Source organism: Leptosomus discolor, chromosome 16, assembly GCF_034619465.1.
Source record: "Leptosomus discolor isolate bLepDis1 chromosome 16, bLepDis1.hap2, whole genome shotgun sequence".
Lineage (NCBI taxonomy): Eukaryota > Metazoa > Chordata > Aves > Leptosomiformes > Leptosomidae > Leptosomus > Leptosomus discolor.
Window position 1 is genome coordinate 10,848,227 of NC_141406.1, and position 24,695 is coordinate 10,872,921.

Here is a 24,695-nt window from a genome sequence, read left to right on the forward strand (position 1 = left end):
TTAAATTTCTTTTTGAGGGCTTACATTGGCAAATCGAAAATTGGCAATTTAACTTTTTTTTCCACAGTGAGAATTTTAAAAAGAAATTGAGATAAAGCAGTAGTTGAACAGTTTTTCTTAAGACGTTAACAGAATTAGTAGAGAAATCTGCTGATAGTGTGGATTTTAATGGTGCAATAATCATAAATTATTTCAAATCACTCAAAAGTGGGCCCAGTTTTGCCCACCTTAGTATAGTGTTTGGAAAATATAACCAATGTCTTCAGAAGATAATGTATAATGAACACTGTAGGAGGTAGATTACAGATTGCCCAGCACGACTGATTACAGCTTTCACAAGGAACTGAATTTAAGATTCAATCTCAGACAACTGCCTTTGTGAACTTGTGCAAAAAAGAAATTGTCAGAAATATCCGAGGATGTTGCTGTTTTTTCCTGAGCTGCATGTATTATGATTTATGTGACCTGGCAAAACATTTCCACCCCTCTAGTGTGACCTTTGACTGCATACTGAGTTTTATTTATTTTTCCTTTTTCTTTCTTTCTTACAGTGCTGTCTAAATAAGTAAACATACATTCCTGAGGCTGTAGTTAATACCTTGACCTTTAGGCATAGGTTACTCACCTTTTGACTTCCATCTGATTTGCCTGCCAAGGCTCATACTGTAGTATGTAGATGCTCTACCCAGATTCTAAAAATGTTTCTATTAGAATGTGTGTATGTACATCTATTATAAATAATATACACTACAAGTGAAATATGTGAATATAAAAGCACTTACTCAAGTATACGTTCCAGTTGTTGGCTTTTGCCTTCAAAATGCCTTCTGAAGACCTACGTTTGAGAGCACTGCTTTTTCCTGGGAGCCAAGTCTCTCTGTCTTCCCAGCTCTTAAGTGAGGCAGCCAGGTTTGAGCTCTTTGTTACATTCAGAGGGAGATTTTTTATTATTATTTTTGTGGGCACTAGGCCTGTGAAGTCAGGTCATCTCTCTTTGCTTGCACATCTTTAATCAGATCATCTACTGAAAACACATGGGTTTACAATAGAGCCAACTGTAATTGCAAGCTAATCTGCTGCTCCTGCACCTTCAGTGCCTTTGGCTCTGTGCCTGATATTACTCTTAGTAGTTTGTTAATACCAAATAATGCAAAAACATTGCTTCCTTAAGCACTTAATAAGATGTACTGTAATGGAGATAAACAACACTCTTTACTTATGTTTTAGGAAAATGAACTGAAGGATGCTGTTCAAGAAAAGAATCGTCTGAGCCTTCAGTATGCAAGTGTGTCCCACAAAGCACTGCAATATGACCAGGTAACATCATGAGCACAGATCTCACACATTCATTTGTTACAGAAATCAGTCTGCAGAGTGCATACAAGTGGATTGTATAGTATTTTTTCTGATTTGCTTGCTTCTACTCGAGAACATAAAATATCTTAATTAAAAATAAATTACAAAAATTTATTTTATAAACAAACGTTATTTTGAAGTGAAAATTTAAGACACACTGATAGACTGATAGAGAGGTACATCATTCCTCTGACATATTTTACTAGCTTTGTAAATTGGTATTAGGCTTTGGTAAAAAGACATTTTCAGAGATTTTGATGAGGCTTGATTGAAAAATTCCCTTCTTTCTCTGAAAAATACTGATAGAAATAATTATTGTCTAGCACATCTTTTTCCTATCCTTATGTATTTTTTCTTTGAATTTTAAAATTTCTCAATAAAATGTTGAAAAACTCTTCTCCAACAGCAAATATCCGAAACTCTGTTTAGCAGATGATTTTTCCCCTATAGCATGGAATAGTCTCAGCTATTCCAGGTCCTGATAGAAAAAACTATTTTAATAGCATGCATTTTTCTTCAATTCTTCTTTGTGCCTTTTACGGGACAAAAAAATATCTTTCTGACTACGGTGTGATTATATCTATGGCAAATACTGCACGGCACGACTAGCATGGGAGGAGAGGCTGATGTGCCTTACCTCACCACATATGCGTTCAGTGAAAGAAACATCATGAACCAGCCACTTTGCAGGGCTACATTTAGCTAAAAATAAAACTCCAATCTGGGATTTCTACAGGGCTTAAGTGAGTTGCTCAGCAACCTCATTCATATCAGAAGAGCTGTAACTCGCATAGACTCTGATGAAAGCCCATCCTCAAAGCTTGCAAAACAGTGGTAGCTGCGTGCTTTGATATCTCTGACATACATGTGTCACAGAGTAGCCCACTGCTGAATTTCCAAACTAGAAGAGGTCTATTTAAGTCCCTGAGACAATGGAAATTACTAAAGAGATGGTTATGCATGTACTCTGCCTTTTGTGTGTAGCACCTGCTACCAAAGCAGACCTGAAATTTCCTGTTGCTGAGGAATTTAAATTGTTTTTATGTAGAAAGACTGTGTAATAACAACTTTATGATAGGAGGAAGCTATGTGTATTGTAGCATCACTTATTCATCCATCTAGAATTTCTCTCTTTCTTAATGTTTTTCTCGTCTCTCTATTGTTGTTTACACATTGCCTGTACTCTTTACTTCACAAGGCACATAAAGTTGTACTTAGGCAGTTTTATATTCTAGCTGACCCAGGAGCAGCATGCAGCATTAATGCGGTGAAGGCTCAGTACGCTGGTGAGACTAAAAATGTTAGTGCACTTACTATCAGCAAGTGAACTATGTTGGTGAAACCCTGGCACAGGTTGCCCAAAGAGGTGGTAGAAACCCCATCCCTGGAAACACTCAAGGTCAGGTTGGATAGGGCTCTGAGGAACCTGATGTAGCCAAAGATATCCCTGGTCGCTTCACTGCAGGGGTGTTGGACTGAATGGCCTTTAAAGGTCCCTTCCAGCCCAACCTATCCTATGATTCTATGCAGTTAATAATGCTCTATTGTAGGTAATGTTTTTCTCAGTACATTGAAAAACTTGAGGTTCATTGAAAAAACCTAGTAAAAGAAATTTAGTTAATAAGTTAGTAAAAAAATTACCTTTTACTATTGTAGTGTCAGAATTTGTCATACTATGGGAATTTTTTTCTTCAAATACAGTAAATACTGAGGAAGGTACAATGCAACAGTTCTGGATGCCTGCTCTACTAAATTATCACAGCCTCAGTAGGATCAAAGACTTGCTTTAAGTGTACCCCCTCACTTTTAAGAGTTTTAACAATATGCAATCTTTGTATTACACCCCGAATGTTTATAAACCTTGTGTTTTCCTTCTTGTGTAACAGGTTTTCTGAGGGAATTACTTGGGTATTTCTGTTTGTTTGTTGTTTACTTTTCTTTCTTAACACGCACAATGAGTTTGAGGATAGACTGTGCAGTTTAGATTAGTTTTACTATTCAGAAAGTGTGAAAATGTACAATGTGAAACTTTGTGGAGGTTGGAGGAAAATTCTAACAGAGATCAAGCTCAGCCCTGAAGGGGAAAACCTGCCTAAAATAATTTATTCTTTTTCACCCTTGAAAGCCAGTCTGAAAAAGAGGTCAACTTTATCCAAGCAAATGAGGCTGTTTGTGCATTGTTATGCAGCACAGATAAAACTACTGCTCATTTTTGAACAACGTAATCGCTGGAATTTGACTCTAGAAAGGAGTAGGTACAAGGCTGGCTACCTTAAAATACACAAAATAAAGCTAAAATTATACATAACTTACATGATTTAGTTTTGAGTGTAGTACTGTACGACAGTACTGTAGAGTGCTACAGTAATGAGTACGCTGCATAAAGGAAACAACATTGTATTCCTGGAGTGGAGTACTTGTGAAAAGATTTTGTGTCCTTAGGAGTGCTGTGGCACTGGACATGGACTTATTTTCCTGCTCATCTGAATATATACGGGTAGGGGGTTTATGTAAAAATTGAATAAGGACTATACATTCAGAATTTATTTCTACAATACCTGAAGCCATACTATTTTCATGGTAGTTTCTGAATGTTTTCTGAACAATGTCACTTGGTTGAGAAATTGGCAGGTCTCTAAAGTCTAGAATTAAGGCATATCACAGAATCATGAAATCACAGAATGGTTTGAGTTGGAAGGAACCTCAAAGATCACCTAGTTCCAACCACCCTGCCATGGCAGGGACATCTCCCACTAGACGAGGTTGCTCAAGGCTCCATCCAACCTGGCCTTGAACACTGCCAGGGATGGAGCATCCACAACTTCCTTAGGCAACCTGTTCCAGTGTCTCATCACCCTCAGGGTGAAAAGCTTCTTCCTCACAGCTAGTCTAAACCTGCCCTCTCCCAGCTTCCAACCATTACCCCTCGTCCTATCACTACATGCCCTTGTAAAAAGTCCCTCCCAGCCTTGCTGTAGCCCCCTGCAGGTACTGGAAGGCCTCTCTAAGGTCTCCCCGGAGCCTTCTCTCTTCCAGATTGAACAAACCCAACTCTCTCAGCCTGTCCTTGTAGGAAACATGTTCCAACCCTCTGACCATCTTGGTAGCCCTCCTCTGGACTTGCTCCAACAGCTCCTTGTCTTTCTTGTGTTGGGAGCTTCAGAGCTGGACGCAGTATTCCAGGTGAGGTCTGACGAGGGCAGAGTAGAGGGGCAGAATCACCTCCTCTGACCTGCTGGCCACACATCTTTTGATACAGCCCAGCTGATGGAGCTTTTCACCAACAAAATAAACTGCAGGTTTGTTTTGGTGTGGCGGTTTTCAATAACTGGTTTCTGTTTAAGTGTTCAAGAACTGGAAGACACTTTAACAGCATTCTGGCCTTCGTAACTGACTCACATGAGGGCACATTTAGTAAGTGCGAAGGTACAGGATGAAAAATAAATTGGTTGATGCATTGAACAAAGAAACATCACAGATCAAATGTTTCCTGTTTCTGTCATGAAATTAGAATTGTTTATGGTGGCACTCTATTTAGGTCAACTGTTTTTGCCACTGGGAACATTGATGTTTTGATGTGCTCCATGTGTAATTCAAATTCATATATATCCCATATGTTCTTAAACAGCCTGCTTGGAGAGAGCATTAAATTCGCATTTGAGTACAAATGTCTAAATGAAAAAATGATAGACTCGTCAAGTTTTATGCTGCCTTATGGGTTATATAAATGTGTATATCACTGCATTCTATGTCGTAGAATGAGCAACAGTAATTACCGGGAGGTGGTTGGTAGATTTGATTGTGTTCTTTCCAACCTGCAAAATGAAAAAGTACACAGAACTTGGCTCAAAAGCCAAAAGAGAAAATAGAGAACTTAACAGAACCATTTATGTGTTCTTAAACTTTATTACACCTAAATTTAGGTATGCAGTTTTAGGAAAACTAAAGCCTGAGGAAAATAACCTTTTCTTGAAACTGTTCAAAATAATGAACCTCATTCATCTTCAGTAAGCTAACTGCGAATCACAGACAATAACAAAATTACATCGTTGATACTGATACCCCATTGCTTCCTTTTTCCACTCCATTATACCGCAACAATATATACTGACTGATCTGAGCAATGAAATACAAAGGATGCAAGAAGTTAGTAGATTCTGAAAATTCATTGTTTAATAATTTCCTTAGTTATAAAGAAATGAGGGAAGAGGAAAAGAAAAATCTGTGCACAGAAAAAAAATCCTGAGGTTGATAATAATTGCATCAGTTCTTGTGGAAAACATGATTTGTTCCATTTTCCTCTTCCTTTTTTCTAGTCCACTGCACTCTAAAGAGCCCTCTTGCAAAGATGAATACAAGGGCTGGCTGCAACCATTTAGATTGTTTGGTCCATGGCAAAATTTGCAAGTTAACAAACTGGAGCCAGAAGGCAACTAGAAAGGCTGAATCAGTTTCCAAAACACGGCTTTAGAAAATGTCCAGGAGATATCCATGTCCGAGATTGCTTAATGCCATTTGCTCTTTAAAGAAACCAAGAAATTACAGTAAATAAATTGGAAAAACCCAACACAACTTGTCACTTGCTTAACTGAAGTTAGAAGGAAACATGAGCTGCACCAAGATTAAAGCCTTTGCCTTATCCTAATGCTTTGTACCGCTTTGCTTTTCCTTAGTCAGTAATCCTGCCAGCATTGTTTATGCTTCTGCGCTGTGTTGTGGTTAGCAAAGGAAAACAGATGCTTCTCGGAACACTATTCACTAAAAATATTATGGCTGTTTCTTTCGCTTTCTTACCTCCTATCAACATTGCAGGGAAGTGGAAGTAGTATGTGAACATTATGCATTTTTACACCCAGGTGTTTATTGCTGGTGGGTTTTCATTCCTACTGTAAAAATGGCAGTTTCTGATGTGATATAATCTGTAACCATCCCATTGTTATACTTCAATATGGGACATAAAGTCATAAAATGGTCAGGGATAAGAAATCAAATGTTCAGCTGATCTGAACTGAAGGAAGAACTTCTCCATGGCAGGATAAAGTAGTTTAATATTGTTTTCCTATTTTCCATGTGTGTTTATGAAATAGTTGCTATCACTGATGATTCACAAAATCCAGCATAAAATATTTAGTTATACTGAAATGGTTAAGCTAGCACCAAATAAATTAAATTGGAAAACAAATCCTACTTGATGAGTATCTGATCCTTTAAAAACCCACTGTATGCAAATATTGTAAGGGGGAGTGAGGGTTTTGTTGCAGAACAATGCCTATTTTTGAGCTGCGGAGTCACTGATTTCAAATGTTAGCACAGGTCGATCATGTGTATTTGAGTTTATTCTGAAGTTAATTCACACTAAAGAATAGTCCAGAAAAACATACATGTGAGGTATATTTCTATATATATGTTAGATCTCTGTCTCTATGTAGCACACCTGTCTCTGATGCCTCTGAGATCCAGAGAAATTAGAAATTGTTTGATTGTCATTTATTTTGTGCATTATCTAGTATATTTTAAATTAAATTTGCACACCTTATGCATAACTGCAGTTTGGTTGCCAGGTTGCAGTCCTTGTCGAAAGAAATTGTGTTTCATGCATAAAGGTATATGAGATGCACATGATTTTCTCAAGGAAAATTCCCTTCCATTTTTTACACTTCTGTCCTATTTCCTTTGAACTTTTTTTCCTTTTTCCATTTTAACATGCAGAAATCACAGAATCACAGAACCACAGAATGTCAGGGGTTGGAAGGGACCTCGAAAGATCATCTAGTCCAACCCCCCTTCCAGAGCAGGACCACCTAGAGTAGATCAGATATAGTTTTCCCTTCATTAATTACCTGTTTGGGCAATAATCGCATTTTATTTTTTCTAGGTAAAATCAGACTATGACCACCTTAGAGAAACCCTTCTCAGAGTGACCAAAGAACGAGATTTGGCTGTAAAGGGAAAACACCAGCTCCAAGCCAAGCTGGAGAACTTAGAGCAGGTCCTAAAGGTATGTATAATGGCGTGAAGTCGAACAATCCGGTACTTCTATTGCTTGTTTGATATCCCTGATGTTCATTCAGTGAGTCACAGGCGCATAAGTGCATTGCAAACTAGGAGACTGCATGCCCCTCTTAGTTATGATAAAATATATGGAATACAGTAGACCAGCTACCTGCAAGGGATCTCAGACTATTGGAGGAGAGACATACCTAGAGATCTTTATCTGATAGTTTATAAGTAATTGGATGTAGGTTTTCACTATACAGTTATTGGAGGTAAGTCAAGGAGAGAAGAAAGGGTGAGAAGGGACTATGCTGATGAAGGAAATATGAAAAGCTGCCAAGATATTTTACTTTAGAGAGCTACATCTGCCAGCCTAACTTGATGCAAAAAGTTATTGTGGCCTTGTGAAACAGGCTGTGAGCACCACCTCATATTGCCTGTGCAGAATGCATCTCATTGTCAGGACAGCATTGCAAAACCCACTATTGATTTGTTAGAGAGGCCTTGTTTAGAAAGGATTATAGTGCCTGGTACATAACAACCTTTCTTTTAACATGCTTCCAGAGAAGCTTAGTATGTTGGTGTCTAGCCATGCTTGTTTTCTAGATACTCGGCTGTTTTCACATCAACAATTTGCTGCTTCCTTTTCGACTTACAAAAATTCAATAATGCATTTTGAATCGTAAGTGTATTCTTCCATGAAGGTTTCACTGTGTAGCTGAAGATGCTGTCCTGCTTCTGTTTCCTGGGTTATAGCTCATAATGCCATGGGAATGACTGATTCCACGAAATAGCGAAATTCACCAGGTGAATCTCAGAGATGAGATCTAGCTGAGATGACAGGCTAGAGTAAGAGTAAAATTCAGTTGGAAAATGGAATCATCCAAGGGATTATTACTTACCAGCTAATTCAATGGGGCAATAATTTGTATACATTGAAACAAAATGGAAAAAAAATTTTAGTGGTGACAGGAAACAGTGCTTTGCTAGGAAACAGCCAAATTCCTGATGTGTCATTGATTAAAGAAAGATGGAAGTCAGTAACTTGATAAGCCAAACCTGACAGATGGATCAGGAGTAATGGAGAATGGTCTGAAAGGTCCCTTACAGACAATGAGTTGGTGTCCAATGAGGTAGACGGAGCCAGTGGAAGGAAGCATATGATGTGGTAGAAACACAAACCAGTTTGAATGGGCCACTGTTCCCATGTTTTCTTAGTTGTAGAAAATACGGAAGTTGTGATGTGGAAAACTGCTACCAAAACATGCCTTGAAAATGTTTAAACAACTCAGATTAAAAAAAATGAACAAACAAACAAACAAACAACATAAAAAAAGAAATAGAAAGTCATGCAGTTACAGCTGTTTGCATCAATGGAGGAACTGCACTGGTGAGAGCTACAAGAATTCTTGAGAGAGAAGACGCTTGTAAACACTTTGTAATTCAGATCATTCAGAAAAATGAAAGATGTGTTTGTCTGGTTAGAATGGAGCATTGATCCAGTGCTAAACTTTTTTGACAGGCTGCCAAAGACCTGCTTATTTTTCATCTTCTCAAGCTCGAGGTTTTCTTTTTTCAAACCGCTGAAGAGGCTAGTAAAGGAGGGATGGATGCCCTGAGAGTAAGAGGAGATGGAAATGAAAATAAGTGGTCTCTGATCTTAAGTTTTCAGCAAGACTTTTCTTTGCAGAATGTTTTAATGTGCTAGTACTTATAGAAAGTAAGACCAACACCTAGAAGCTATTTCAAGACATATGGCTTGCCTGTGCTCCCTGTATAATGACTGTGGGATTCCAGCTTCATAGCTGAAGAAATTCACTTCAAGGAGCACACTATAGAAAGACATGAGGAAAAAGTCTAGGAAAGAAATGAACTGTGAATTCATGGCTCATAAAACAGCTGAGGATTAGACTTTGCTCTAAGTAAATTGGCATTAATTCCCATTTCATCAAATCATACTACAAATTATTATTGTCTGAACTCCTATGCTGCTAACAAACCATATTCATGAGCAACTCATGAGCAAAACTAATTTCTCGTACCCTGTTCAGATATCGATTTTGCTGAGCTTGTGTGTTTTTGAACACTTGAAACTCCTCTAATGATGGACTGTGTTTTATTTTCAAAAAAGAAATTAGAGAATGTAGTTTCTCCTTTGGTCATACCAAACAGTGTTCATTTCTCCAGTCTTTAATTAGGTTACCTACTGGCATTTGACTTAATGATTCCTCCAAATTTCTTCCGTAGAAGAGCTGAATCTGGTTATTTGACTGATTTTTCTTAACTTCTACTGCAATAATGCCTCTAATAGATGTGGGAGACACATTGTGTAAATCTCACTGTTCTGCTTAAGAACTCCTTCCAAAGTTTTCCTTCACTGGAACAAAAGCTGTCTGGTGGATATAGAGATCCTGGCTTTCCATGTTCAGTAGTTCTCTCTCTTGAGCTGGCAGAGTACCTTGAACACACTTGAAACCCTAAATCTCCTTTCTAGCACTAAGTCATGCCCAAGCAGATGCAGTTAATTGTGTATTTCATGTGTGGCTCATATGCTCAGGAAATCAGTAGTTTGAAAATATGGTTTGCATCTTTCCAACCATTGGAAAGTTTTGAGAAATATTTAGCCTAGTTTCCCTGTCAAAAGAGAAATTCAGTTTCTCTCTTGAGAAATTCTGGTTGTATCAACAAAGAAGAAAAGGGAAGATGAAGAAGTGCTGAATTAGCTAACTTCTGAGTATCTTCACAGTGCCTCTCACAGTTCTGATTTTCTGATGTGTTCAGCCAGCTTTTCCCATTCATTCCACTGTATAGATTCCCATAATCTGCCTATCCATCTGCAAGCACAGATGATAAGCCCTTTGATAAGAGTACTGGGGTGAGAATTAAATTTGCTCCTCATTCAGCATCATGTGAGAGTTCTGTCTCATAAACAAGACTTTAGTTCTTGAGAACCATTTGATTTATTCTAGCGTTAACCAGTCGCACATTTTAGGACGGTAAAAGTCGCTGCCATAGGAAAGAATGGGTGTCTTCGTTTTGTTTGCAGCTGCAGGTAATACAGTGCAACCACTGAAAGGGTTGGAGCTATTCCTTGTCAAACCCCCTGCTGCCCAGGAGGAGGCTGGAAAAAACTAGAAGGGTGTGAGCAAGCATTATTTCAGAGACAGTTTATACTATACAGCTATCTAGCTCTCTAGTTGGAAAGAAAACTGAGATGTGCATGATGTTCCCAGTTCACTCTCTGCTGCATAGCAGGATTCTTGCCTTTGATCTGAAACATACACTTAAAAGGTTCCTTCTTCACACTTTTTCTGAAGGATAGATCATTATTTGCCACTTGTTTTGAAACATGAAGTCCTTACTGTATGTGTTCTTATGCTTATTTTTATGTGGATTTACTTTCTGATGTTAGAGTAACATTATTAGGACCTCTAGAAAGGGTGCAGAAAGAGTGCAAAAAGTGCAAATTTACATGTTTAGAAAGTTCTAACCTGCCTCACATTAAGGACAGCGATAACATGGACAAATGGATTACCACCACCCACAGAAACCATGGCAATGTGATCACTGTGGAAGTCAGTCCTGAAGGAAGATGCAGAAAGAATTCAGCAGCTCAGAGCTTTCTTCCTGCTGTTCTTCTAGTAGTCTCTGCAGTCCTCCTTCACTGCCCTAACCTTTTCCCCTCAGGCTTGGAAGAAGAAATATCAGCAGCTGATGTGCAGATAGGAAGCACAACAGAGATTTGCAGACAGAACCAGTTTGTGAGCAGAGCGGGAGGGGAGGAGTTGCTTCTGGTTTGGGGGAAATTTAATTGCTGTGCCAGGGGAGGGACAGATGCTGGAGTGCAGAGATCCTTGCTGCTCTAAATAATAAGTAGAAAAATTACAATAGTAAAATGATGGAGGGATACTTTTAGGTTGATAGATGACCAAATGGTCTTTTCTGACCTTAAAATCTGTGAACTGTGGATCACTAAATATGTATTTTAGGAAACAGAGAAATTAAAAGCCGGGGAGAATCACAGATCCTGTATCACAATCTGTTTCTTCACTATTTTATAGATTCACTCTATGGTCACAGTGTTGAATATTTATTGATCTTTGCAAAGGACTAGAAATGTTCTGTGGTAGCTTTTGTAAAAGTAGTAAGAACTTAACAGTTTCAAAATATGCTGTACCAAATCTGGTACTACATCTTGAGAGAGTGAAATGAGACCTTTGGGCTTTTTTTCTGGTAATTAAAGATTTTAATTAAAGGTGTAAGAATTACTTGATTACCCCACTATTTTTTGAATATAAGAAATATGCTGATGCTCCATCAGTGTCAAGTTTTACATAAGACTTGATGAAAGCTGCTGAGCTCAGTAAATGTACCTTCATGATAATTTAAATAATGAGTAATACTAGTTTGCAAAATAGGTTGTGTTCATTCAGATGAGATGAGAGTTGGAACCATTATTTTTGGTCATTATTAAATAGTGAGAGTAGATGTTACCCATGAACAGATCCATTTAACTTTTGTACAACATGCACAGTTCAGCAACCTCTACAGTTAAAATAGTGAATCCTCACAAAGCTCCTAAAAACAAGCTGTAGTTAAGAGTCAAAACTGATGAACTGGAAAAATCTTTGACCTTTTTTTTGGTGTTGTTTTTAATCAACACATCAAATGAAAATAAATAAATCCCAAGCAGAGGCCAAATGGAGTATTGGAGACATTTCTGCTTCCTTTTGCAAACACATCCAGATTGAGAGAAGTCAGCCTCACTGTGCTGTCCCTCTTTGTTGTGAGTAACATGTAGCAGAGAATAACAGCTCATTAAAGGTTAGCAATATGCTTGATAAAATTTTACCTTGTACACAATAAGAGATATTTTGGGCTGTTCTTGTCAATTTAAGCCACACATTTTTGTTTCCAAGTGCTAATTCCTATTAGGTTTGTGTGTAATAAGTCATGGTGCTGCAGGTAAGACGTTGTGCCTCTGCTCTGAGACTATTATGGGAATAATATGAAAATAATTTTGAAAAATAAAAATTGTTAATACCAGTTTCACCAGAGAAGAGATCAGCATCTATAGAGAGATCTTGCTTAACTCCCATTTATTAACAGGGTGTTTGAAAGGTACAATGATATTGGGAGAACATAATGAAAACCAGTAATGAAAAAGACTTCTATCTGCAAAGGGTATCTTGATGTTGTTCAGCTTGTGCTCTTCCCAAGAACTTTCCTCATATTGCTTTGAATCACTAGTAGCTACTGCACTTTAAAAGTTGTTTTTGAGTACTGTATAGTCACTGTTGTCCAAATCCATCCGTGTTCGTTTTGCTCTGTCTGATTTGCTATAAATAATAGGCAGCGATTAGCAAAGGTAATCTATTTCTTTTGGGTCATCATTTGCAAAACAAATCAGAAAACCACATCCTAGATAAAGAGGCATTTAGGGAATTGTCAAGCTAAACTTTTTCCAAGCTTTAATTTTTCAGCACAATTCCACATATAAATATGTGCCTGACAGATAAAATTGGTGCTGTTCACTTGTGCATCACAGAGGCCACAGTGCTGGCAATGACAGAGTTGTGTACCCTAAAAGAGATTGCTGTCAAAGTGCCTGAGTTTCATATTGGCCATATGCCTCTAAGTACTGATCGAATTAAAATCCTACTCGGTTTCCCGCTTGCCAACCAGTGCTACCCAAGAACTTTTATGTGGAGATGAACATCTGCATGCCTGGGAATGGCAGCACGTTTGGCCGCAGGTAGAATATGTTAAAGTCTCCTGATAGTGTTTCTGCTTCTTTTGGAACAGCATATGCGAGAGGCTGCTGAACGGCGGCAACAGCTGGAGTTGGAGCATGAGCAAGCCTTGGCTGTTCTCAACGCCAAACAGCAGGAAATTGAACTCCTGCAGAAGGTAAGTGGAGAGAGGGAAAGTTGGGTGAAACAGCAAATTGCAGTGACAGAGCACAGGTCATGAAGCAGATCCCCTGGTTTCAAGGAACTTAAACCACAACCACCAGACTGGTTCCTGTTCTGGATTGTTCTGCAGGATTGCTGATGCAGTATAACAAGGGGATGTTTACTGTTGGATTTACAGGACTGTACTAATTGATTTATAAATGTTTATGCCAGCAAAGATTAACCTGACCAGTATATGTAAGTCCTTGTATTTCTCAATATGGAGAAAAGTGGTACAGATAGATGTATTTCCTTTTTATTTCCATTGCTTCCCTCTCTATGGGGCTCAGGAATATTTGTGCATTCCTTAAGTGTCAGGAAGGAATGCGATCTTAATTTCGTGATAATCAAAACATGAGGAATCCACCATTTCCTTGTCAGTTTGCTGGGACAGTTAGTCTTTCTCATTGACATATCAATGTTCTGTTAGGATTTCTTTGCCTTCCTCTTCCAGACACTGGCAATTCTTACTACCTTTCTCCACTAAACTAGATTAAATTAAGTCCTTGTCAAAGTGGTTACACATCACGGTTGATCTTCTTTTTCATAAAGTAATCAGTTGTGTAAGTACCTCATTTCCATGCTTGTTCTCTAATTCACACGTCACTTTAAGACTTCTCTTTTTTTCACACTGCAAATTCTCAGTATTCATTGTAATACAAAAACCATGATATTGAGTTTCAGTCTTACCAAAGTCACTTAAAGCTGCAACTGTCTCAATACTAATATTGATTTTTCCAATTGCTTTACTAAATAAAAATACAGAAATAATAACACTAATGATAATTTGGTAAGAATTGGCATGGAGGACCATTCTCAGCAGAATAAAAAGATGTATCTAATATAGTTTGCTTGAAATTGAAGGCTTCACTTAACCAAATGAAAACTTCCATTTCATTTTCTTTTAGCCTTTCACAACTGTTTAAACATATTTCAAAATGTCCTTTCTAGTTATATACAGCTGTTACTATTTGAAGTTCCACATATATTTTGGACTTAAATTCTTTGGCAAAACAGAGAAAGGTACAGCTTTTCTTCTCGCTAATTTTTATTACATTCTTCTAATAAATCCACATTACATGGGTCTTTTTGTTACAGATTGGCAACAGGAGACAAATCTCTGTAATATTGTTTTCTCCAGTCATTTCTGCTAAGCTGTAGCATGATAGACTTCAAGCACAAATGAGTTTGTATTGTATTGGTATTTTACTCAATGCAGCTGTAGCCAGTGATTAAATTCTTGTTCAGTGGACCTGAAGAAGCATGGAACACAAGATCGCTTATGTTAAAAATTATTATCTAATAATCGTTTACCACTAAGTTCCATTAGAATTTTGGCTTAGAATTCCTACACTAAAATCCACCATAACAATTCATCAGTGTATTACTTAGAAGCATTTAAGAAATAATTCATCCTTCTTACTGGTTTCATTCATTAACCTGAAATATTCCTCTTAGGACTTTCCACAGACACTCATTTTCACCCTGAAACATCTAATTCTTTATGTGATTAAGTTGCTATTTTGTCTTTCTTTAATTGTTATTCCCTTCCATCATAAAGATCTGTGATAACTTAAATGAGCCTGCTAGTCATCACATCTCTTGACAAAATCTGCATGTAATATTCGTCCTAGATACCACTCAAAAAGAAAAAGGATTTTTTTTTTTTATTTTTTTTTTTAGTTTTGATTTTTCAGCCCTTCCAAGCTCAGATTCTTTTCCATGGTAACATGTTGGGATCCCAGTTTGGTTGAGATGCTTAGTTGCTTCTGTAATGCTGTTACTAATGCTACAGAATAGTAATGAAGACCAGATTAGTACACCATATTGGTAGAAGAGGGGAAGTACTCAAAACATTGAGGCATTTTTGGAGGATGCCTATACTGTGCACTGTTTTACACCGTAGCGAGATACCCAAGCTACCTGTGGTTCTCTAGGCGTGGTAGTGGAGATGAGCACAGACTAATTTGCCCTGCTTTAGCCTGTGACTGCTGATATCTAACACACCTCCTTTTCAACATTATAATGCAGTGCATATTGTCAGAAAAATAATTTAAATAAATCTGTTACCTAAGTAAATTTTCTTCCATCATTAAACAGGAATTGCTGGCTCACATTTCATCTGGAGCTGACCTCCCAATGTACCTAGTACATGTGTGTTAAATTCTTTCTTCCTCTTCTTTATTAGAGTCATCTAATTACTTGAAAAAGTACTGTGAAATGAAAGCAGTAACTCCAGGCAGTAACAGGATGACATTTCACAGCGTATCTCGTTACTGTCGTAAAGTTGCTGATGAACCGTAGAAATGTGCACTTCAAAACAAAGCAAGTTACTGGTACAGTCTGATGCATTTGCTGTCACATTTTGCTATTATAAATAGAAATTCATTGTATTTTTAATATATGTACAGGCTGATCAGAAGAATATAATATTGTTCACCAAGGTTTTGTGTTGATAGGGAATCATGTGGTTGTTTTCTCCAACAAAGCCTTAATACAAGACAGTCTGATGTAAAAGAGAGATAGCTACTGATGCAGGTTTTCTAATCATTTATCAAGAACTCATATTCCGGGTAGATTTTATTAAACTTGTAATAATGGAGTACACAAAGCTTTCTGTTACTTATCATCATATGCTTGCTAATGCTTATGGAGCCAATATTTTATCAGATGCTAGCAATAAGACTTATTACTGAAGTACAGGAAGAAATATGACTGTGCTTGCAGAACCAAAGGAGGCTTTGTTACCATGCACGATAGTGAAGTATAGTCTGGGCATATGTTTTTGGCTGTGCCTTTATGGCCTGACGCAGCTCCATTGAAACCCATAACAGAGTAGGGTAGCCCTCACAGATGAGGAAAATGAAGTTAACATAGCTGCGTCAGTGTCCATCATCGGAGTATCTGGCTCATTGAATCAGAAAGTTTGTGGGGTGTTGCCCTCTGCTAAACTGGAGGGTTTTGAGACTTTTCTCTGATGAGGAATGTGCAGAAGGTGGTCTTTGGGTTACAGTAATGAGAGCTAAGAGGCAAAGTTAGTGCATCATATTGCTGTCAGCCTGATACAATGTTCAATAAATTTTTTTGCTTATCTTGGGCTTCAATAAAGAAGACGGTGAAAACTTAAATGGAAATAAAGTGAGGATAACACAAAGTTACTGAGTGCTATTGATTTTAATTTTAATATAATAACCCTTCTCTTCTTTGACTCAGTTGATTGGACCCTAAATGTTGCATTCCTGTTTACAGACAACCTTTCTTGTGGTTGCTTTGAAGTGTTTTGTGAGCTATTTACCTAGATGATAAATACTGTTGCTGGATATAAAGAATGAGCTTAATTTTTGTGTTGCTTTCTCCTAGCTGGTATGGTAAGTTTCTACACTATGAACCTCCTGCAATGTAGAATAACAAGCTCATTTTTCAGTTTTAATATAGAGGGTTTCAGAGATACTTCTGATGTGTCCTTGCAGTGTGTTGAGCATGCTTGTCTCAGTCCAACGAAATACCAACGCTATTAAGCTTCACTGAGATTCAATCTCCTAAAAATAAGCAATTCTTTCAGTGGCTTGGAACCAAAGCACTGTAGTAATATTGGCAGTGCCATCCCTTCAAGACTGAAATTGGCTTTGGGTTTGGGTATACAGTATGCTACTTTATGTGGCTAGAGCATTCTATATGTGCCATGGCTAATTGATTTTTCTTTCTTTCCCTCTTCTGTCTCTTGTCTCTTTCTTTTTCTTTTTCCTTTTCTTTATTATAAAAATAAGGCTCAGGTTGAAGCTAAGAAGGAACATGAAGGAGCAGTTCAATTGCTAGAGGTAAGAAGATATCCTTTGTGTTACCTTTGCTCGTGGAGGTTCCATTCTGAATGTGATAACTTTACAGTATCCTCACTTTCAAAAGTTTCAAGTAATATGCAGGCAAATAGGGGTTTTTTCCTCCTTTTCTAATATAATTACATCCTTTAGAGATTACAGTTCAGTTAGAAGCGCATTAAGCTGAGCTGTCGGAAGTGATGTGTATATCTCAGTTTCTCTTTGTATAAAATGGAAATTTTAATACCATTTTTTGTAAAATACTATCAGATACATAAAAACCAAGTGATTACTTGTGAGAATTGCTATTGTTTAGGCTGGAAATATAGCTGCAAATACCAATCAATTACCTAAGGTTCCTAATTAAATTCTGTCTAGTGAACATAAAGCAACATTCTAAAGAGCCAAAATTTTTAAACTGAATGAAAGAATTTGGGCACTGAAACACCTTCAAACGGTATCATAAAGAGAGAACACTTCATTCTTTTTATTAGAAAACTAGATCTTTTCAAGATAGTCTGAACTGGGCATTTGAAAATCAAGGGCACCAGAAACTTCACATTTTTAATAGAATAATTCTGTTTGGAATGGATTTGTGGTTATCTGGTTCATCTCCCTGCTCAAAAAAAAGTCCTTTTCAAAATTACTGTAGGCTGCTCAAGGCTTTGCCCAGTCCATTTTTAAATATCTCTGGAAATGGAGATATGACAGCCTCCATGGGCAGCCTCTTTCAGTCTTTGAGCAGTTTCATGATGAAGAATGTTATTGTTGTATCCTGTCAGAATTTTTCTCTGGATACTACCCATGTCCATTGCTGTTTATCACCTGCAGTGGCCGTTCTTAGCATTTCCCAACTATGCTGCAATGTTTTCAGAATTTGCCGGTGACTATCGGATTTAGTAAGTAAGCACTGTTAAACAAATTAAGTTTTGAGAGATGATTAGATGATCTGATTTAATGCACTAAATACCTGCACATACTGACATCACCCATAAAGGCAATATCACTACAAAGATACCTCAAAATATTATTATTTTCATTTTTATTCTTCATTTTTTTATGTAAAAGATGTTTTCCCTAATAACTACAAAATAATTTTTTTTCTGCCTGAGGAAAAGAAAAGGCATTAAACGGTTATTAAGTCTTAGCATAACACACATACCATAAAGAACCCGCGATACCATAGATTGATTAAAGCAAGTAAGTGCATTGTCAATTTTTCATTTAGGAATATCTGTTTAGCAGAAGGTAATTTCTAGTCTTACCTTCTCACAGTAGTTCTTCTCTCTGTGTACTTACTGGTCATGCATTTCTGGAAGGTGACTTTCCAGGTGCATTGATCATCTTTAAAAATGTTTTTTAAAAAAATTTTTATTTATATCTGTAAAAGTTATTGTTCCCACAGAAAGTGTTTTACTCATAGGCTTTCATTATCATCATATATACTCACTTTGGTTTGCCTTTAGGAATATAAGACTAAATTAATATTTAATGCCTGGTGGAAAGTACATGATGCAGGAAAACATAACTAGAAACAAAGCAGCCAAGTGATCATTTACCCCCCTCAAGCTAATCAAAATTCCTATTTAGCTGATTTGTCTGCAACCTCCGATTTACATAATCCCATCAAGGTTTCCTAAGCTTTTGCTTTTTATTGCTATAAGCCTGTTAATTTTTAGCATTTTATTTAATCTGCCTTTTGCAATTTAAGATTAGCAGTGGTATTGATTTCTGAAACGTTCTATAGCGTGGTTTGCGTTAATGCATGTTTTTACACGTGTTAACTGTTCTGATGTATTTTGCTTTGAAATGTAAAAAAAGTGTTCAAAACTGCTTTTATTTCTTTGTTTATTTCACGTCTCTTTGTTTACTGTGTCTTGTTTGGAATTTATTGCTTTGCACTTCACCCAGAACACCTTGGACAGCATGCAGGTATTTTAGGGCATAAATTCTCCTTTCACTGTCCTGAATCTTCCACTTTTCCCTTTAAAATGAGACCAATAGTCCTGACTAACCTTGCATGGGATGCGTGCTAGAACCATTGTTATGCAAGCATGCCTGCATTTATTGGCCTAATACCAAATCACCAAAATCAGAAATTTTTTCTACAAGAGATTAATCTTCAAATATGGCGTGATTTAACGAGAACTCAGACACTGTTTTGAAAATTAATTTCTTATGAGCATGCCCAGTAAGAATGGTTTAGTAGTTTATTCAAGATTGTAGCTTTCTGACTGTGTGGATTTTGTCTGAATTCAGATTGTTTCTCTGTTAATACAGAGATAATTTTATGTGATATTTTCACCTCAGGCTGATTCCTTGAGCCACCTACTGAAAGCCATTGCTGCTACGTATACAGTTACACTTTGAAATGAGAGCTCTGTAGCAGAATATGTGATCTAATCACTAGTCTGAATTCAAGCCTGTCCACCTGGAAAGTTGCTCATCATCTTATCTGTCTTGTGTGAATGGTATCTGTCTTGTAATGGATGAAGTCTGCTTAATTTTCCATTTAAGAAGCTGTTTAAGTTTTAGAAATAGCACTATGTATTGTGTGAGAAATTTGACCAGTCCTTAGTGATGTTCATTCCATGTGGTCTGTGGTAAAGAATGTCTTTTCATACAACCACTGCTATAGGCAGATCCAGTTTTAGGGAGATGTGGTGGACTTGGCACTTTTGTGCCATCGTTATTAGGATAGGCTACATGGGCAGAACCATGATACAGAATAAAAATTCAGTACTTCTGAGAGTGTAAGTACATGTCTCACTCTGCAACGACAGACATGAATATGTAGATTTTCTAAAGTGAGATGAGTCTGGCTGGCTAACGATGAACCAAACACTTGTCTGAAGTCAAGAAACAAAGACGGGTATGGGGAAGCCTCCAGTAATACTACTGTGGATCTTATGGCAATTTTTTCTTTATATAGTACAAGCTTTGTGCTCAATTCTAACTCATACCTTTGGTTTTAAAAAAATAGTAAAGGCATTTTTCTTCCAGACTTCGTACTGTCGTGAGAGAACAGCTTGAAAACTCTAGATACTCAAAAGAAAAGTCAAAGAAGGCATATACTGAAGCACAAATATGTTTTAAATTAAGAAATAATAATAATACATCGAATTAATGTTTTATCAAAATACTTTTAAGGCAGCCTTAGCATCTTGTTGGGGTCTGGATTGTGATGTTTGTATTTTTTATTTTATGCTAGAGTTTCCATAACTGCATGTGGAAAGGTCAGTATATATTCTTAGAGAGTTGAATAGCTCATCATTAAATTTTACATTGGAAAGAGGGGATCTAAAAACCCAAACCACTCTACTGCTTTGTTTGTTTAATGTTCTTTTATGAATACAAAGAAATTATATCCTCAAAATTCACTGTAGCTCTAAAAATGTATTTGTTACCAAAAAAAGGAAGTGACACCTTCTGTAGTAGGAAATTTGGATTTTAATGTTCTTCTGGGAACTGTAAGTGGTTTGTTTATCTTTAGCTGTGCTAAGATCTTTGTATAGGTGATATGTAATGTATGTCGTTTTTCTTGATACGTAATATGTGCAGGTTTTTTTATATGAACGGAGAACGTTTTTCTCTTTCAAGAAAAAAAAACTTTTAGTACAGTTGAATGAATCTAATTGATATCCAGACTTCCTTTGTTAGTACGGTTGTTTAACTAGGCATATACGATAAAAGGGTTTTTAATGAAGAAAAGTGATGTTTGCTCATTGTAAAGCATCAGATTAAGATATATTGCATTAGCTTTTCATATAAGGAGCCTATTACTGCCTCTGTTGAGCTACTTCTGCTTGCAGTGTTTGGGTCACAGCACATAAGGCATGAGTGCTCCCTAAGTCTCAAATGGCGCTCTTTCTCTGGCACGCTTCCAGACTACAGACCCTACGTGAACATCAGACCTCACAAATGAAATTCTCAGGAGTTTTGCTGATTCTTCTGTCTTTGCAACAGGTGTTAATATGCTCTTTCCTACCTGTCTGGGCACTCCAGATTTGTGATTTTTTTTCTCTTCAGGAATATCTGATAGCATATACAGGCCATTTATAAACGCAGATTGAAACTTAAATGCATTATATTGAAAACACTATTGTATCCATAATTTAGCGGGTACAATGAATGTGCAGATTTGGATAAAAGGGTTTTTTCATGCTTTAGTCTCTTCACTGCTCTTACACACGCTTTGAGTAAAAGTTGTAGAAGAAACCCTGAATTCCCATTCCCTTTCTCATTCCTTTCAGCCGGGGAATCTTACTGTCACCTCATACATTTTTTCACATCAGGAACTTATAAATTATATGTTGTATTTCCCAAGTCAACACAGGAGCTTATCTCTTAAATTCTATTTCTTAAAGCCTGATGCCTCAAAATTAAAACAAAAATATTTGCCAACAATTACATTTTGGTATATCTCAGAAGCTTATAATCTCCTCTTGGCTGGGGTCTGAATTACTTCTGTGTGGTTTGGCATCTATAGTGAGGAGCATTATTTTTGAAAGGGAATTCAGCCAGTAGCTAGGCCCACATTCTGCATGAACCTCTGTGGGTTTTTTGTTTTTGTTGTTGTTGTTGTTTTTTAATATGTAAATGTTACTCTAGCAATTCAGGAGGCTTCAACTTAATAGCAGAGGATGGGCAAACCTCAGAAATATTCCCCAGTTTGAGAAAAAGTTGGAAAAGCACACAAAAGTGACATTCAGATGTGGGTAGAAGTCACAAAGCTGTAGTATCTGTTTGCAGGTGTTCTTGGCAGTGATTTTTTTAGCACTGCCAAAAAATATGATGAGTAATTTCCCCTTTGGAAATTCAGAATGAAAGGAGTACTTACCTCAATATTACAGGGCTACTAAAAGGTTTCATTCTAAATATGGGAGAGAATTCAGGAGGAGAAAAATATGATTGTAGGCCTGTTTATCCCAAACAGTTTGCCTATCCTGGCTTCCTGGTACTTTACAAAAATCTGATGCAGTCACAGCTCGCTGTGATCTCAGTCAAATGTCTCGGTCATGTCTTGCTTGTGCAGGCCAAGGTCCGAGAGCTAGAGGAGAAATGCCGGACACAGAGCGAACAGTTTAATCTCTTGTCCAGAGAACTGGAGAAGTTTCGGCAGCAAGCAGGGAAGATTGATCTCCTCAGCAGTAACTCGGTGGCACCCTCAGATATCCCTGGTTCTCCCGGTAAATCTCTATCCCAGTTAATGAATGGAATAGCCACTTCTATAGGCAAAGGTAAGAACCAGCATTTTATTTGTAGGTGTCTGTTCTGCCCTGTAGGGTTTAAGATGCAACAAAATGATGTAAATACAGTTTGATTGTAAAAATGGAGGATAGAATTCGCTCTTGTTCCTGTTTTGTGATTTGTTTAAATTTCACAGTAACTCTTAAGCCTTCACGGAGATTGTTCCAGTTTTATTTATTTGGGCACTGCTGTGAGCAGAATTCTCTCTAATTGTTGTTGGGCGTAGTGATAAGAAACCTGTTCAGTGTCAAAATTATGTATTCCTTATGTAAATATCTACTTCTGTTGGAAGAAAGACTGTCTGCATACACAGGTTTTGTTGTAGAACCTTCACTGTTTCAGGGGCAGGAGTAGGTCTGCTATCTTATTAAAGTAGTTCATGGGGAAAGAAACCACAGAGACCCCCACGCTGCATTAGCCACTACATAAAAGAAACTTTGAAGTAGAAAAAGGGAAAACTGAATGGAATATCTAGACAAACATTAAAATGTTATTGGTTTAGTTGCATTTGTTCAACAGAAAATATGCACTCCTCTGTAAAATCCTGAAAGTAAAACATTTAAAAAGAAATGCAATGGAAGCAAACACTGTCTACAAAAACACAAAAAGTGATTTTTGTTGGAAAGTAGTTTCAAGGGATATTTTTGAACAGAACTGAATAGGGATAATATCCCTCTTACTAAACTGTGCAAAGGTGTGTTTAAATTTTTAACATAGTATTTGAACATATAAATGCCAAGTGGTTTAGAGACAGAAATGTCATGACAAAAACATTGTTGATTTGAGTTTTAAAAGAAATGGAGAATGTAAAGTAAAAAAAAAAAACACAAAAAAACAACCAAAATTATGTCTGTATTTGTGTTCTCACACTTACAGTGCCTAGTGTCTTCAACAGACTAAGTGTTTTTCCAAGATCTGTGTTGAACTTTCACCAGGTCATCTCCTGTTGCCAGAGGCAACTGCCCCTCTCAAGTACACAACTTTGTTAACTATTCGTTATTTGTAAGAAAATTGCAAAGATCAAGGCAAGAGGTTACCCAAGGACACTTGAAAGTAGCTTGCATGAAAATTGCGTGTTAGATTGTGTATAATATTATAACTATTGTTATCAAGGCTGAGAAATGTGCTCACCAGCTCAATATCACCCCTGCTAGAATGACTTTAACTACATGTTCTGTAGGTTTGTCAGGTAATTCCATTGCTTACAAATTCCCCCAAAGTTGTTTTAAAACAAGTAAGGAATTAAACTGGAAAAATTAAATAGTCTTGACTTTTTCTATTTCATCTTCCTAAGCTTGTGGAAAAATTCTGAGGCATAGGGCCTAGAAATCACAAACCATTTCCCTATCATTACAGATGAGCAGTTATTTTCAGTGAAGGGTGCTAAACTCAATGTGAAACCAAGTCAAAAGGAACCAAGGTGACATCCTTCTTTCATTTCACTTCAGTAACTTTGTACTCTGTATGCCTTCGGTTTTTGAACACAGAATTTGAGCTGCTTGCAGTCTTGCCCACTGTGGTACATATTAGTTTATAGGCTGTTCTGGAGCTGCAAGTCTACCTAAGTGGATTTTAAAGTGCACTAAATGGAGAATTCAGAAGACGTTACCTGATAGCCATAAGAATTTAGTAGAAATTCTCTTAATATCAACAGGATTAGCTCCTCATGTCTCTAAGGACAGGATTTTCAAAGCACCAATTAATTTTACAGGAAAGGTAATTAGGTATTGAAATGTCCTTCAGGCAGCTAGTGAGGGTCCAGTCTGTATCTCTGGAAATTATCTAAATAGGCCTCAATCCTCAAATAAAAATCAACTGAACTTGTTTAGGTCCTCAGTCAAACTCTCCAAACTAACTTACATTTATTCTTGAAATACTAATGGAAACAGCTTTTTTTTTTTTTAAAAAAAAAACCCTTCAAAACATAACAAACAGAAATCTTCCAAGAAATCCTGGACTAAAACCACAGAAAACTCAGTGAGGTCTGTACTGAAGTCATTTAAAGGCCTTGCTCTGTAAACATTTTCTCATAACTTATTGATCTTTCTGTGACTTAGAATTCAGGGCCTGCAACACTAGTACATAAACATCTGAAATCCTTGGACAATATTCATTCTCAGTATGAATGCATTGATAACAACAAAGTAATGTTTGAGCAAGTGGGCAGGGTTTCTAATTATTTAAATCAACCATTTCACAATAACGATGATAATGCTGCAGCAAGTTCTTCAAACCAGAAGTGTAATTATTTTTATTATGTGTGAGGAAGAAAGAACACAAGAAGGAACACAAGGAAAGCTTTCAAAGCAAAGCAAATGACGGAAAT

General features: G+C 37.1%; 1 protein-coding gene across 9 annotated transcripts in view; it reads left to right on the plus strand.

Moving 5' to 3' along the window:
- The window catches only part of RIMBP2 (RIMS binding protein 2), a 146,686-nt gene that overhangs the window by 79,591 nt on the left and 42,400 nt on the right, over nt 1-24,695 (plus strand). For 6 of the 9 annotated variants that reach the window (XM_086474076.1, XM_086474079.1, XM_086474080.1 and 3 more), the window contains exons 1-3: nt 13,159-13,260; nt 17,072-17,122; nt 22,155-22,359. In XM_086474076.1, coding sequence (XP_086330202.1) covers nt 13,159-13,260; nt 17,072-17,122; nt 22,155-22,359 — 358 coding nt within the window. Of the gene's footprint in view, nt 1-1,227; nt 1,318-7,231; nt 7,355-13,155; nt 13,261-17,071; nt 17,123-22,154; nt 22,360-24,695 lie in introns of those variants that run through there. The other 3 variants (XM_086474078.1, XM_086474077.1, XM_009957268.2) reach the window with 2 other exon arrangements.